Below are 16,843 nucleotides of genomic sequence, written 5' to 3' on the forward strand. Positions count from 1 at the left end.
GAAACAAAAAGAGATTCTTAGAAACTGACTGTTTCATAGCTGCAACATTTCAGAAATTAGGTAATGTGTTTTAAAAATTCATGATGCTCAAAAAAGAGACTACGGAATCACATATTTCTCTTTAATGGTATCCTCGATTCTCAAATGTCATGGCTAGAAATATATTATCACTGTTCTTAAAATAGACTTGCATATAAGAGATTACTTATTCTATTGATCATAGAGCATGATTAAAGAAATATCAGTATCTCAAAGCTCCAGAGGACTCTTTCATTATCTCTATTGTTACAGCAAAATGGAGGATACCAACTACAGCAGTAGGAAGAATCTAACATAGGTGGTTAATCGCATTTTTAAAGACGCAGTGATGCAACTACTATCTACACTATACTCTGTGATGAAAGTATTCCAGTCATTTGCTACCAAAGAAAAATTATCTTTCGTTTTTTCTCATTTGTTCATTGGAATGCTGACAGATCCTAAACAACCAGAAGGCCCAACCAGCACAGCATATTTACCTGTATTTGCTAGAAGACGACTGTTCTGACCATGCCTGGTAATTTCATACGAAATGACAATATTGAACACCTGGAGGTCCAGAGCTGACGGTGGAGAGGAGACAGTAAACGTAAAGAAATCTTCTGCACTCCAGCCAGCTGACTCTGCATCTAAGTGCTCATACATGATCACACCTTCATTCACCTGTTTTGGGGTAAAGATAGCAATAGGTATACGAGGAGATTAATTTTAAATACAGGAGTGTAAGGAGAGAAAAAAATCATAAGACATTGTTCAAGAAAGGGTTTTGTAGCTTAGCTCACACACAATGGCTGTGTATGTAGCTTATATTATGAAGTTATTTTATCCTGCATTTCTCCCTTTGAACATACTCAGTGTTGCCAGACAAGCCTAGTTGAAAAACAGATTTATGCTAGATACAACCACTCATCTGTTCAGACCCAAAACCAAAAGCTAGTATTATCATACAGGATAATCACCAGCTGAAACTACACCAGAAGTTTAAGATCAATACCTTCATACGCTGACACTTCAGTAGGATTCCTAAGAGTCACAAGACTAGAACATTTGCTATTTCTCATTCACTATTTCAGCTTTGCTTGATAATTCATTCTCTGACCTAAAGAAAAGACAGCTACCCATTAAACCCTTCACAGCTTCCCAGGCAGCTACTGACCTGGCTTGCCTGTATTAGTTTGTAATTGCCAAAGAGATCCCTGTCTACGATGGTGGCAGTTTTAAGTCTACAACTTGTAACATGGGTTACACAGCTTTGCAAACAAACTGAAGGAACTTATTAGCACATGTTCCCATGACATACGCTTGAAAGGTGTGAAAAAGAAATCCAAAAATCCCTGCTGCTATCAAGGATGAGGCACTTAAGCACTACAGAATCTGTAGCTACAGACAGAGCTAATCCTGAAACCACTGAAACAGCCCCCTCCAAGCTCACCAGGGAACAGGCTTCCAGAGGCAAGTTTTCTCACCAGCTTCAAAACTGTCTGATCATACTGCCCATAGAATTCAGACTGATGTGATAAAATCCTACATGCACGTCACCAGGTTTCCCTATACTGATTTAATCCTTAATGGTTATTATGGGACAAAACACACAGAAGTGGTATTAAAATGTTGTGCTGCTTCAAGATAACCTTCCAAAGCATGCCTCTAGGTCTTCAATTTGGAGAAAGCAAACTAATGTAACAAGAATAGGCATGACATCCTATAAATTCAGCAGTGTTTAGTTATCAACTGTTAATCTTTCTAGTTTTTATACCTTTTTTTTTTTTTTAGTAAGTCGCAAGTCCATGCTAATATCTGCACTGACAAGAAAATGGAATTGGTTAGCATTGCCTTGTTTACCTCTGAAATGACTTTAAATGTAATGATGACATTGTGGCTTGCTGCAAGATGAAAACTCTTCTAAGTTATCATAGAACATACTGTCAGAGAGAAAAAACAACTCATTGAATTTAAAGAACAATTAATTTCCTTATATTGGCTACAAAACAACTGTTCTTGAAAAACTTCACTGGAATGTAATACTGATTTCAGCTTCTTCTTCTTTTTTTTTTTTTTTTTTTTGGCCACAAGGCAATAAGACACTGGACATAAGGAAGATGCACCTCAGCAAAAGTAATAAATTTTTTTTTAATCTAGCTGCATACTACTTTTCAGAAGTAAAATTCCAAGTTCTACAATACAGAATGGAGCCAATGAAGACAAACAACAAAACTAACGCAAAAACTTTCAAATTAAATCAGATTTACAAGCCTTTTATTACCAAACAGAAACTGAAATTCTTATTCTCTGCGTAATGGAGAATATACAATGCTTGCAATATCATTGTCATTTTTTCACTGATATTTAACTTCATGTGGCTACAGCACACTAGACAGTGGAAGTTTATTTTGGATCGTTTTTCTTCCCCTTACTCCTCATTCTCTGCCAGAACAAACAGTGAGCTGGTTAGGATACCTTAATTTTACCTGCAATAAATCACTTAGTTCTACTTGTTTGAAGTGAAAGTGGCCAATACAAATACCTCCAACAGAGAAAAGACACACACACATTATTACATCTCAGATCCTTACACAATTTACGAAGTTCAAAGCAAAGTTATCTACACATTAGTAAGAATTAAAGCTATAGAGAAAAAGTGGCATGTTCTGACATGGCACTATCAAATAAACATATGTAGATCATTATCTGTAGGCAAAGAGATCTGAACTTCAAAACTCTACCTGAAAGATCTTGTCTGACATGCCTAACTGTTTCACTTAATGCTCATAAAAACCGTTCATTTTAAGAACAGAAGGAAACAGTATCATTAGTCAGGTTGTTTCAAAGTTTGGTAGGAACTAATAAGAATGCCAACTTTTTTCTCAGTCTTGTTGGTCAAGTATCTGTTTCTAAACAACAGATTTTCTCATTATTTAATTTACCAGGTCAAACAGTCACTTTTTAAATCTGTAAATGTAGACTAAATCCAAACTGTTTCTTATTTTTTCCTTCTGTAAAGTCAGATGATCGAGCTCCTTTTATCTCCCTTGCTAGGATTTTCTGAGAACAACTTACAGCGTGCAGAGCACACAGCTCCATTAAGACTCAGCACACAGACGTAAGTCATCTCAGTTGCAGAAGAATGTTTTCCATCAAGTTACATGAGCTGCCATGTTTTAGCCATTCAAGTGGGGGACCCTGTATCACAGTTAAGATTCTTTAAACACTTAGTATCACAGCCAATCAAGCCAATAAAAGTCCTCTTGGGGACACCCATGAGGACTGTGCACAGCTGAAATGAATCTGTTACTTGGAGTTTTCATACAGCACAAGGCTACTTTTGGCCTTCTGCCAAAAAGTCAAGGCTTCCAACCTCTGACTGCCGGTTAATGGCACCAAAACAGCTCTTCCCAAAAAATACTGTTACAAGCAAAACAGTGGAAATTGCCAGACTCTGCTAGTATCCAGAGAGAGGGGAACAAAGGCTCTTCTTGCATTCATTACTACATGCCAGATATTTAATGACACAGCAAATCTGGGCAATCGCACTGATGGGTCACATATGCTCAGTTACTAAACAGATATAAATGGACCAGGCAAGGAAAAAGCAATTGGGATGCCCTTTGAAGTAACAATCTACCACTGAACTATCCAGTATAAAGTAAATGCTTACCATAGACTGTGTAAAACTGAGGATTTCCTGAGTGGTATTATCAGAATTTACTCTGATCAGCCTTCCAAGTTTGGGGGAAGTTACAATCATAAAAGTTATAGTTCTGTTTCCTGCATTGGTCACATCACTGGTTACAGCTTTCAGATCATGTTGTGAAATAGGTTTCCTGGAACCTAAAAACCAGCAATTAAAAGTAGATTTGCAACAGCAATTTTTCACAAAATGGTAAAATTTTATATGTACAAATCACCCTTTCATCTAGTTATTCTATTTAGCATTTTAATAATGTTTTGTAAAATCATCAGGTTTACCCTTTTCCAGTTACTTCCAAATCACACAACTCTTCCACAATGAGTTCAATCAAAAAGCACATCAGTATAAAGTATCTTTGTTTTACAGAAATGGAAAGGTACAGTTATCTTCAGCACATGTAATTGCTAAATTCTTGTTTCTGCAAAGGCAATCCGAAGTAAAAAGTAGTGCATATATAAGAAGCCCTGCCCCTTTTTTTACATGTCTAGAACTGAATTTAACTCCAGCTGAAGTGACCACTGGCAATGTATTTAGCAATCCCAGTTGCCCACAGAAGGCTGGTTGATTTGGCTGAGAAAAGCCTTAACAAAGCACATTTTTTAATGAATGCACCCAAACCAAAATAAATAATTATCAAAAACTTGAACACTTTATTAATATGAAGGACAATTTTCATTGAATGAAGTTTAAAAAGTAAATACTGAATTAAACAAATAAGAAGGACACTGCACAACAGAAATAAAGGCCTGAAATAAAGTATTATTAAGATGGATGGAGGACTGAGGGATTCTTTTAATACACAGCACTGCATTAACCAGTGCCTTCTGACTTGAAGATTATAAAGAGCTTTCTGGAATTTAGCCAAACCATGACAATTTTTGACATAGCTGTGACAAAAACAAATCTAATAGTTTCCTATAATAAAATTAAAAATAAAAAAAAAAAAAAGACTGGTTTAGTGATTTTTTGATGTACTGTTTCCTGATGATATACACTCAGAAAACTACAAAGGATGTTAACTAATACTTTTAGAAGAGCAATAGATTCACACAGTCCTGTTCCCTCTGAGCCCACTTCTGCCTCCCTTTTTACATTTTTTTTCCTCATCAACAAGCTTTTATAGGTATCAATGCAGAACTTCAGACACTAGCAATACATATCCTTCAGGTTTGCATTATCAGTCTATCTCCACTTAACCTCGGTGTTTATAGATGAGTAAACCAAAATAAGATCTTTCTCCTGTAAAATTTGGAGGTGGGGGAGAAAAATCCTTGAAAAATCCTCTCACTCTATCCAATACAAGGAGTCTCCCTTCTTTTCTCTCTACTGTTCTCCCTCTTCCGTGTGACAGGCAGAAAGGGAAGCATGACCACGTGTTCAGACTACACCAGATGTGATCAGGAATGTAGAACAGAGAGCAAAAGTTCATCAGACCACGTGTATGTGCAAACAGAGTTATTTCTCAATAACTTCATTTATGCAAATCAGGCCCCAGTGCCATAACAAATTGAGACAGAGTAAATCACAAACACGGTTACGCTGTACTGCTGGATATACCTGCTTCGAGTTTTCACAAAGCCCCTGGTCCTTCCCAACGGCCCTGACCTCTCTCAGGAGCTGTGGCTTGACCATGAGGGACTTCACTGTGCAGCAGAGGCTGAGATACCAAGCAGGGCCATGGACACTGGAGTCTCCCACACTCTCCTGTGAAATGGGAACCTCCCCATATATGACTGTCTCCTGTGAGTGGTGAACATCCACACTGAAAATGGGTGAGCACTTTTCTCCTGAGACACCAAAAACCTTCTCCAGCACCTGCAGTGGTTCTGCTCTGGTCCAACACCTCACCAGAGAAGCGACGGTTATTTGCCAGCCAGCAGAGTGGGCAAAGCAAAGGGAAGTGAGAGCACAGCCTGCCTCTTCCCCCGCCTAGGAGCTGAGAGGTCACAAAGCAACACCACCCAAATTCTGCAGAAAGGATCAGAGACAGGGGATGGGTGACAGAGTAGGGCTAAGCTAATCTGTACAAGCGGAACACAATAGTGTAAGGCTGTTATCAGTACCTAATAACTTTGGCCTCTGTTTTTTCTGCCAACTTTTACAACTGGGAAACTACTCTGGTATGAGCATTCTGCCTATCACTACTAAATAGTTATGGATCATCATGTGTGCTGACCAGCCTTGGCAGCTCTGCTTCTGAATACCTACAAGTCTTTCCTTCTCTAGGGACAGCTCATCTTATTCCTTCTTCAGTCAATTGCTTCCCTGAAGAGAGAAAATCTTCACATTCTAGATATCTAGCATACATAAGACAAACTCATGTATCTATCCGTCAGCTTACTGAGCTCACTGAATAAAATCATCTGCTGTTGGATAGAAGAAATCTCTAAACCATATAAACAAATCTGCTATATTCAATGCGAAAGAAGAGAGCAGTACATGCTTTTATAAAATTGCAAAACAATATGCTTGAGAAAATAGTTTATACCCAGTCATGAAAACATGGCAAATTCTTCAGAAAATATTCAAGTTTTACTTCCCTAGAGGGAAGGTTCTTTAAGTTGTCTCTTAACATTTCCCACAGTGCTATAAAATATAGCTAAACACTGGCTATTGTCTTTATGTGTGGGGGTTAAGCAACCGGCACCATCACTGTTTTAATTGTCATTCTACAGTGAGCAAGTACCACTGAAACCTGTACAGCTCCAGAATGTCTTTAAAAATATCAGAAAGAGAACAGGTACAAAAGCTAGCAGTACTTTTTAAAACCAGTATAGGAGTTCTGCTAACTCAAAGCAAGCAACTATTCAGCAGAAAATGTAGGCTTGGATAAATACAGCCTGCAGCGCTGAAGGAAGCACTGTATCTTCCAAGCTGGAGAATGGATAGAAAATCTAGAAACTATTCCCTCTATAGAAGTATCAGGCACACTTTTCTTACAATTATCTTTGCTTTAAGAGGGAATTTCTGTAAATCCCTGTGCCTGAGGCAACCTTACCCACTGAAATCACAGATTAATAAGCCTTTTAAGTGGATTTACGTGAATCTCATTTATATTGACTGAAGAAGATCATGCTGCTACAATCTCATTTTTTGTTGCCTGTGTTTAAGTAGCTTTTGCTGCAAGCCTTTGTTTATGCAGTTTATATTCAGGAAGTCTTAGAAAGTGACATGCTCCTCTTCTGCATGAAATTAATAAACCAAGACACAGATTAATACCTATAGAGATTTCCCATCTCCCTGTGGCTTCCAAGAAAAAAGAAGGCAGCACAAACATGAAGTGTGATACAAGATGTTGCTGAGAGAAGGCTAATCTTTCTTTCTCCTTTAATTCTGCAATTAAAGTCAGATTACTAACTCAATGAGGGATTACTCTTGCTAATGCAAAGCAATATATGACTCTGGTGAGAATCTCTGTATTCATCAACTCCTGTAGGAGTACAGTTTCTTCAAATATAGTACTTAGCTGCTGACACAGCTTGCTGCAAATGCATGAATACAAATTTAAACTGTTCAATCTTTCTGATCCATCAGTGAGTCTCCGCTGCTCTCCGTAACTCTGCTCAAACAGTAAGAAAGTGAACTAGAAACCTGGTGAGCTTAAGTGTGCTATTCAGAGTTCGGTGGACACAAGCTTCACTGTTTTCTCCAGGCAAAAATCCCAACCACCTAAAACAGCCTGAATACTCTAAGCAGCACTTTGCACCTCTAATTCTATGAATATTATATAGAGCTTTTAAATTAATCTGAATGAGGAATGTTGAGAGCTTAGGCAGACAGTGTTTATTGTCACACTGTGCTTATATATTTTACTGCCAAATTCCATCATCCCAAGCACACAGGCATATCAAAAATGTAAAGACCATAAAATAAAAACATTTGAAACAACATAACTGTTCTTTCAAAAAGCACAGAGATAGTTTTTTTTTTCAAGTACAGCTATATATGGTCACCTATGCAATTTTATCAAGTGGAAAAAATCATGATAAGGTGTTAAAAACAGACCTGGAAAGACTCCGAGTCCTTTGTTCACTTCAAGACTAATGACTAGAGTCCGAGCTGTGATGCTAAAGATCTGTCGTGGTGCAAAGTTCAAGCCATCTGTTACCTGAAAATTGAAGCCTCCAGACATTGCTCCTGTAGATAACAAAAGCATAAATTTATTTAATTTTTAATCTTATTTTATTTTTTTGGTAATTATTTTTTTTTATTATTATTTTTCTATTTTTCATCTGAACACACACACACTGGACACCTTTTGCTGTAGGCTACAAGTGAAATAAATGCCAAGTCATTCTAAAGCAGTTTTTGATTAGCAATTTTGTGTCTTAACTAGAATTGCATAAATTCAAAATGCAGAGAACAGCACACAAATGAGGAACTCCTGGCTATTACTTACACTGAAAGCCATATATACCACAGCTACAAATAAGCAGAGTGCCCCTTCCCTATTTCCCTCACTGACCTCAGCAGACATGATACCCAGTTAAACTTGGAGAGACACTAGCTCCCAAATTTTCTCCTCTTTTTACATCTTAGGAAGGACCCAAGCACTTAAACAGTCATTTTTGGCATAGAAGTAATTTTGGGTGAAAAATAGAATACTAGAATGCACTTTCATTTCAATTTACTTTTAAAGGACTGGATCAAATCACAGGTTGTTTGCTTTGCTTCTTTGCTCTCCTTCAGCTTTGTTGAATAGGATATGTTGTGACAGCTTAAATTATTTCAGAGGTTATGTTTACTCATAATAAATGCACATTTTTTTCTTTAATCTTAAGACCTATATGTACTTTGGCACACAGTAATGGCAAAATATCTCCAGGAGACTGGGCAGATTCCTGTAAAAGTGCATCTTTTAAAACTGACTTACTGAGGTGTATAGTGCTTCCTAAGACTGCCTTTATGTTGACGGTGCCCAGGGTGTTTAACCAGGTAGAAAGAGAGAATGAAAAATTAAAATATTAACTGTTGCAAATGGCTATCATTACCCTCCTGCTTGTTTTGCCTAATGCAGCTATGAGATATTGCTACATGAATATGTATTCTGAAAGTGAAATGTTGCCACGTATTTAAATTTAAAGATCAGAACTCCTTGCCTAACTCTAAATCAACCTATCAGAAGAATCAAATGTGGGTTCTAAGATTATAGTTCACAACTCCCCTAGGCTCCTCTCACAACTCCTCTTATATTCAGCCAGGCACCAAAGCAGCTCTGAAAAATCATGCCATACTGTTTTCTTATTTTAAGTCTTTATTCTCTAATGTTTTATTTTCATAAAAATGCACAAGCAGTTGCACATTTGAAGAGGCACTTAAGAGTCTACTAATTGCCTCAAGTTGGTCGAAAAAGGCTTACTCAGCTTCACTTGTTTTTTTTGGCTAATGTAGAGCAACTGTCTGATTGACACAATCAGACATTTTGTCATTGACAGAGCCAGGAAGAGAACTAAATCCTGCTGCTACGGCGGAGCATGTATTGGTTTAACACAATTAATTTTTAAAGGGATATCTGATAGAGGTGATAAAAAGGACACCAGAATGAGTGTTGTAAAAACTGCACTGAGAAGACACTGAGGCTTCAGAACTGACAAGAGGTCATTTCAGTCCTGCCCTAAGAAAAAACAGTGGCAGGGTCTAAGGGCAGACCCCAAACCACAAAAGCTGTGCAGGATCACCCTGGAAGGAAGCGAGGGTGGAAAAGGGAAGGCATTCTCACACTGAAAGAGTGGTACAGAAAAGGAAATGTACGATCTGGTTCTGCATTATGCAATAGCAAACAAAAGATTTAAGGGGAAAACCTAAGAACAAAGGGGCCGATTTGAAACTCACAGCAGGCAATAAGCAGCTTGATGTAATTCACGAGACAGCAAAGATGAAGGGAAAAAGTTATGAAGACTAATGTTAAAGGCATAAAAGCAATCTTTCTTTTGTACTGTAAAAGACCCTGAGGACAGAGAGTCAGTGCCATGTACAGTTAAAAAAACCCTCTTATAGCTGGAGCAAGCAATGCCAGTGGGTGGAAGAGCCAGTTCAGCCAAGAAGATGCTGCTCTTCCCCTTGGAAAGGCTCACGGCGAGTAGGAAAAGTAGAAGCCAGGCTGGGTAGAACATGAAATGGGCACACTTCCCAGGAAGCTCATAGGCAACAGAGGACTGAAGATGAGGGACAGAGCAGCTGAAAACGAGGTTAAGAAGCATCGTGACACCAACAGGTAAGGGAAGGCTCCGGGACAAGGCTGGGAATAAGATTAGCATAGCAAGCACACTTAAAACAACAGCCCAGGTTGAAGGAGGAAAGAAAATCTCTTACTGAGGAAGGAAAAGAAGTGAAATGTCAAGAGTACTTTCTGAAACACTGAAGGTGATGATGCTGCCAGAGCAGCTGCAAGAGCTGATGCGTGACCTGGGCAATTTTACATTTCAGATTTACTGTACATCCCACACTCCCACTCACTGAAAAATGAAATTTGCTATTGTTTTTACTTTTGTTAATCACGATTCACTTCCTAAGGCTACAGACGTGCATTCGCCCTTTCTGGAACAGAGAGTGAATTCATTTCCTCACACTCAGGCTACCATCTTCCTACCACCACTGAGGTTCTTACATATCAAAGCCTCTGTTGGAACAACATAAACAGCTTGGCTCACTTTTGCTATGTTCTTGACCTTTCATCTCCTGACCAAATTATTTGAGTAGGATAGTAACAGCTCACCAACAGCTGGTTGTAAAGCAACTTCAGCAACACATGCACTCAGCAAGATACTGCACTGGAAGAACACTTTAGAGTGCTTTAACCTGCAGCAAGCCTCAAGGAGCCACAACACAGACCTGGAGAGACTGCAGGACTCAAAGGAGCCCTGGAAGTAATTCCACCTCACCCTAGGGCTGGTGAGGCAGTTCTGGACCTCTTCCACCTCCTAGCCCACAGCAGAAGGTTTATTCCTTCTCTAGCACCAACTTTCTTCTTCCAGCTGGTACAATACAGTAATAGAGCTGGGGCAGGAGAATAGCAGCTCCTGCCTCATAAAAGCCCCACATGTTCCTCAGACTGGAACCCCACTGGGAAGTTAATTCCTGCAGCTTCTCAGCACTGCCACTTAAGGATCCAGGAGGCTGCCCTGACTTCTTTCATATGGCCCACATATTCTTTCTGCAGCATGAATAACCCAATCTCTAGCTCTTACCACTGGCTTAAAAGAGTCAATGGTTAAAGCTGAATTCATTCACAGCCTTAAGGGAGGTTCACATTACTCAGGTGAGCCATGACTTTATTTGCCCTGAGCTCCTTAGGAACATGAGGGTACTGTGACATGTCTGAGAGACTGCCAGTCCATGAATAACTCAGCAGTGCACTAAGACTAAAAAAAAAATAAAAATTGATTATCAATGACAATGGTCAAAAACATTGATTTTGTATCTCTGCAAGCTGCATGATGATGTTCCCTTACTGCAAACAAAGGTTTCAGTTAGGAGACTGCTATCAACTGAACCTCTAGTGCTTCTTCCAACAGAACACCAGGCTTTCTTGGTGAGCATACACTTAAGTGTACGGGACCCTTCCTGTCTAGGTTGTGAGACCATGGATCACATAACTAGCCATCTGAGATTTTTGTGACATGAGAAGGAGATTCTCAAAGGATTACCAACACAAATAGACCGAATAGGAGCAGTATACTGTCAACAGGTGGTATTTTTTGAAACTACATACCATTGTGTACAAATAACAGCTGCCCTTCCAGTATATGAGCCTGAGTAAAATTAAGGATGCTTTTGTTTGGTGAATCCTTCAGAGCCAAGTGCCCATTGCTAGGTGGAGTAATTGAATATATCAGTTCTGATGGTGAGGAGTCCTTATCTTCTGCAAAGAGGTCATCAGCAGTTATTTCTGTGACTGAACCCACCCAGACCTAGAAAAACAAAAAGAAATAAAAAATAAAGAATAAGAAATGCATGCATATGAAACACAGAAGATAAAAAAAAAAAAAAAAAAAAAAGAATAAACATTTATGCTGTACAGCACTAGCAGCTATGACAGATTTCCTTATTGTCCATCCAAATTTCTGATCCTGGACTGGAATGGCTAATGCTGGCATGTGGTTTTCAAAAAACAAGATCACAAAATAAGACAACCACAGATATACTCCATCGGTTTTGGTTTTTGAAAGCTGAAGCACAAGTGCTCTATTTGTCAAGCACTACCCAAACTCTTACAAACATAACAAAATTGTATTTTGATAACTGAGTCAAGCAGTTCCCATCCAACACATACACATGAATATTGGAGTCATGTACTTCACAGCAGTCACAGCATTCAATACACTCCACTTTCACTAGAAAAAAGAAGAAAGAAGAAAGAAAAACAGTCCAAGGACAGCACAATCTCTAATACAATTGGAACACTTGTTGCTGCATTATTTCCTTTTAACAGTGCACTAAAAGCCCTTTTTTAGTGTACCAAACGAAGTGTACCACAGAGATGCTCAGTCTGGTGGCAGAGGAAAGAACCATCACCTCTAACAGCTGCTTAGCACTTTGCAAGGTCATGCAGACAGACAAAATAAATAACTAGTATTTGGGAAGATACTACAAAACCTAGTACTTATTTCTAGTAAATCAACATTCTTGGTGTTTTTTGTTTTTGTTTTTGTTTTTTTTAGCTTAAGATACACACAAACTGACAGATCCTTTTTTTTGAGCAGAAAGAACTAATGTCTCAGATTCATTCACATCTCACTAGATCATTTATTTGGAAGTGATAAGCAACAGCTCACTTTACTCTTCATCTCTTCTCTATATAGTTAGAATATAGACAAAAGTACTAACAAAGGACAATACGTATTTATCTCAAAATATAGTGAAATTTCTAAATATTCAGAATATCCATGTCAATTCTTTCCATTTAGAGTTCATATCACAGTGTATAATCTTAAAAGTCTGGGTTTTTAACAAACTTATCCTGAGGTTCAAAACACATATTGCATCATTCCTCTCTGTCTTCCTAGGGCCTCACATAACAAATATTTGGTAGAAACATCATACCAAGTGATTAAAGAGGAAATGTGATCCTTGAAGAACAGGCATTTTACTTCTGTCAGAAACAAAATCATCAGCCAGATTTTTCCTTAAGTATCAATACTACTTTTTATTAAAAACTATGGATGAAACCCGATGGTTTTTTTTTTTTAAAGCCACTGGGATTTTTGCCATGACACTTCAATAGAAGAAAGATTTTGGCCTAGATTGTGTCACAAAATATATTCCACAGGAGAAGAGACACAAAGATGAAATTATATATTTTCTAATTAGGAAAATAAGTTTGGAAATGTATGTGTTACATTTTGTAGTGGAAAACATCTTGCAACCAGGAAATTGTTATTTTCTCCCTTTAAATATGTATTTCTCTGAAATGCAGTTACTAGTATCTAAGTTTGATAGAAGATGCCACCTGTGAAAACACAGGATGAGAACTAAGCAAAGTCTGATTGACCAAAAGCAGCACCAAATGCATACATCAGTGTCACTGGTTTCATAACGAGACCCTTTTGACTCATGTCAGCAGCACTCAATTCTGCACAGAAAGTAAGACGTCACATACAGAATATGCAAACACATAAGAAAGGACAATGCAAATGTTATTGCATATGACTTGGGTTAAATGGAAGTTCGGAGAAAAAAAAAACTCTTATTAAGGGAAAAAATCAGCTTTTTTACCTATAAAGCCAGTGTTTATTGCAATTGTTCCAGCACACTAACACACAATGCTTTTTAAAGTACTGTACATGCTGAGGTCCTCTGTGACCTGTAACATGATCCTCAAGGAATGAAAGGAGATACAAGAGCTGGAAAGGGCTGTAGGGAAGCGGACACTCAGTGCTGCAAGTACTGTGCAAGTGGCTTACTTTCCACTTCTGGGATCAAGCCCTCCTTGAAGAGCACCATGAAAACTGTATCTGAACTTCTAGGATGTAGCAATACACTAATTGTGCATTTGCCTAACAAATTCCACAGACCTGGTCCAAAAAAGGGTTCATGACCCTGCCCGCTGGGAAATAATCCATTCTGCTCTGCTTACAGCATTCAGCTTGTCAGTTATTCCTTCCGTGCTACGTACCCCACCAGACAGTCTATATTCACAGCCATTTTAAAAACTCCAGTAAGTGAATGATTTAAAGAAAATTAAAAAAAAAATCAGTGTTTGATTTTTTTTTAAAAAAACAAACCTATTGTTAGGAAAATACGGCCCTCTTGTGGCAACGAGATGATGCAGTCATTTCAGAGCATCACTACTGAAAAATATGCTTAAATGCAGAAACAAATGGAGCAAGTAAGGCCAGGATACTGATTATCTTAGTATTGTCACATTACCCTTTCCTGTCCCCGCTACAGCAAACAAACAAACAAAACATAAAACCAACAATAAAACCAACCAGAATTTTAGGAGATGATGCATAAAATGCTGTATATGAATCCCATAAGCATTTATTGTTTTAATGGAAAAGCTATAAAATAAATGCAAAGATTACTAGCATGCACAACAAAAGCTTTCACTAGAATAAAACTTTCTGTATCTCACATGTTATGTTAATGTAAATACTTCAGCATGTCACAAATTCTCAGCCAGAGGTTAATAAATAAATAAATAAATAACTTTCACTTCCTAAAGAAAACCATAACCACCACCAGAAATATTTGGTTGTGTGTCCTTCTGAAACCCTCTGTGGTGTTCATAACCTTCACGTACACAATGGACACAGTGGTTTGAATAAGGGATGTTACAGATGCCTCAGAAGTACTGCTTTTTCTAGAGCAATGCACAGGTTATTACTCAACATTCATTCACCACTAGCAGCATCGCTGAGGAGCAGAGTCTGCTTGGTCAGCAAGCACCATCCTACACAGGAATGCCCAGCTCATCTCAGCATTTAGCAGCACCATGAAAAATCCATTTTCTCCCTCCTATTTGGGATGTGTGAGGTTGCTTTGAAGAAGGATGATCTTAGCGTATTCTTCCCAGTACGTAACTCACCTGCCACCTTTATTTCAGCATGCACATGCTGAACATATCCAACATATGTGCATTATTAGTACACACTTGTAACAAAACTAAAGCTTATTTCTCAGCAAAAGCTTACGCACGACCGGCAGACCACAGGCACAAAGGCAACATCACGGCTCTGGATATACAAACTGCCTGCACAGCAGAGAGGACCAGCTTTGGCTAAGTTCAGCCGTGTTATCATTGTTCTTGTGAAGCTTGGACTTAAAAGCCATTTTTAGAAAAAGCCACGGGATGCACTGCAGTGCACTACCCTGCCTCAGTGCTCTAAACAGACGGCAGTTCAAAGCCTGCACTGTACCAGAGGGGAGACACAGAAAGAGATCAGAGTGACATACATCCTCCTTGTCTGCTACTAAACATTACCATGTGCTGTGCTGTTATCTACAGGGTACAAATGTGATTAATTTAAGCAAGGAAGATTTTACTTTACCACCTGAATGCTTGTGAAGACAGTTTGTCCTTCTACCAGCACTGTCTGCATAGGGTAGGGTGCCCTGTGCTATGGGCACCTGCAGATTATCACAGGTTTGCTGCCATCACTGTGAAGATGCATGGTATTACCACTATCGCTGCTTAAAAATTACAGCTTTTCTCCTGAAAAAATGCTGCATACACAACTCAAGGCTACGGTCACCTCCACAGTAACCCATTCTACCTAAGCAACACATGACTAAACATGTAAAATCAAATGTATGCTTTAGGTGCCACCAATTTTTAAACTGCAGCACTGGGAATGATGCAGCCTCAAAATAACCTGATGGGGAAGCGGGGAGGAAGGGGTATGAGGAAGAATGAGAGGATAAAAGAACAAAAGAACAAAAGAGAAAGCAAAAAACAAAAAGCACTGGAGTGACAGTAGTGACTCTTTTTATCACTGGAAGATTAAAAAGCCAGTTATGGTTATTAAGAGCAAAAAGCATAGCATCAGCCTACAATTTTATAATTTTCTTCAGTAATTGGCAGGGGGAAAGAACTAGAAACAAGTTAACACGTGATTTTTCTACCTCACCATACCGAACAATAATAGCTTCAGTGTCTGCAGTAATACCTCAGTGACCTCTACCAGCCTAGATTTTCACTGACTGCATTGTGTTATTACATAGTTAGGACTTTTTTAAAGGATGTCAAAGTCTTATTAAGGGAACATTCCTGTTCTGTATCAGGAATACCCAACATGTAGTTAATTAGCTAATGATGTGCAAGTGAGAATGCTGGTCCCTTCTCCTGTTCTGTCCTACTGGGGGTTCAGGGAGGAGCAACAGCAGGTTGCACCTCAGCAGGTCTGTCCCTTCAGTATATTTAATAGCAAGATGCACACGAGCTGATAGCCATGAAAAGGCAACAGTAAGATATTTGTACTCATTATCAGTACTCTTGGTACTTTTTTAGCTGTCTTTATTAGCAGCCCTGAAGACACCCTGGCAAAGAACACAGAAACACAGCAGTGCTCAAGGTAGAAGATGCCCAACCCCAAAAGCCCTCTGTTAGCCCAAGAGACTTCATGTATCCTTAAAGTTACAAAAAAGCTCAGTGTGCCCTCTAGATAAACTTAGTCTGCTTTACACTACAGCAGCAGAAAACATTCCTCATGACCTCCCCTAAACATTCCTCATTCTTCACCCTAAACACAGATTACCCATGTACTGCATCCCTTTGTTACAACTATTTGATTTAAATCCCAGGACTGCATTCCAAGGAATATTCCAACACTATTGCACTGAATATTCCAATAGATGCAAACCTCACATTCTGTTAATGAAAGCAAATTCAATGATACCAGATTAGAAATCAACATTTTAAAATGATGACAAACATACCTGAAGAATTCTGTTAACTTTTATAACAGGAGCTACATCATTTACTGCTTTAACTGTTACAAACACAGTCTGGGGCAAGCTTTGTTTCCACAGTTCTGTATTATTTACCATAACAGTAAAATTGTCTGTCAGTTCCTCACTGTCATCATGAATGTAGTAGATTAATTCTTGTTCCACCTGAAAAACAGAACAAACTGAAAAATGAGGAAGCTAAGAGAAAACAAATGTGATGTTAAA

General features: G+C 38.5%; 1 protein-coding gene across 1 annotated transcript in view; it reads right to left on the reverse strand.

Moving 5' to 3' along the window:
• Window positions 1-16,843, reverse strand: part of LOC116500794 (chondroitin sulfate proteoglycan 4-like) — a 37,003-nt gene that overhangs the window by 5,636 nt on the left and 14,524 nt on the right. The window contains exons 5-9 of the mRNA XM_032206045.1: window positions 16,607-16,783; window positions 11,439-11,637; window positions 7,733-7,864; window positions 3,695-3,867; window positions 519-702 (exon numbers count right to left, since the gene is read on the reverse strand). Of these exons, the coding sequence (XP_032061936.1) occupies window positions 519-702; window positions 3,695-3,867; window positions 7,733-7,864; window positions 11,439-11,637; window positions 16,607-16,783 (865 nt within the window). The remainder of the gene's footprint in view (window positions 1-518; window positions 703-3,694; window positions 3,868-7,732; window positions 7,865-11,438; window positions 11,638-16,606; window positions 16,784-16,843) is intronic.

The sequence above is a fragment of the Aythya fuligula genome, chromosome Z (genome assembly GCF_009819795.1).
Source record: "Aythya fuligula isolate bAytFul2 chromosome Z, bAytFul2.pri, whole genome shotgun sequence".
Lineage (NCBI taxonomy): Eukaryota > Metazoa > Chordata > Aves > Anseriformes > Anatidae > Aythya > Aythya fuligula.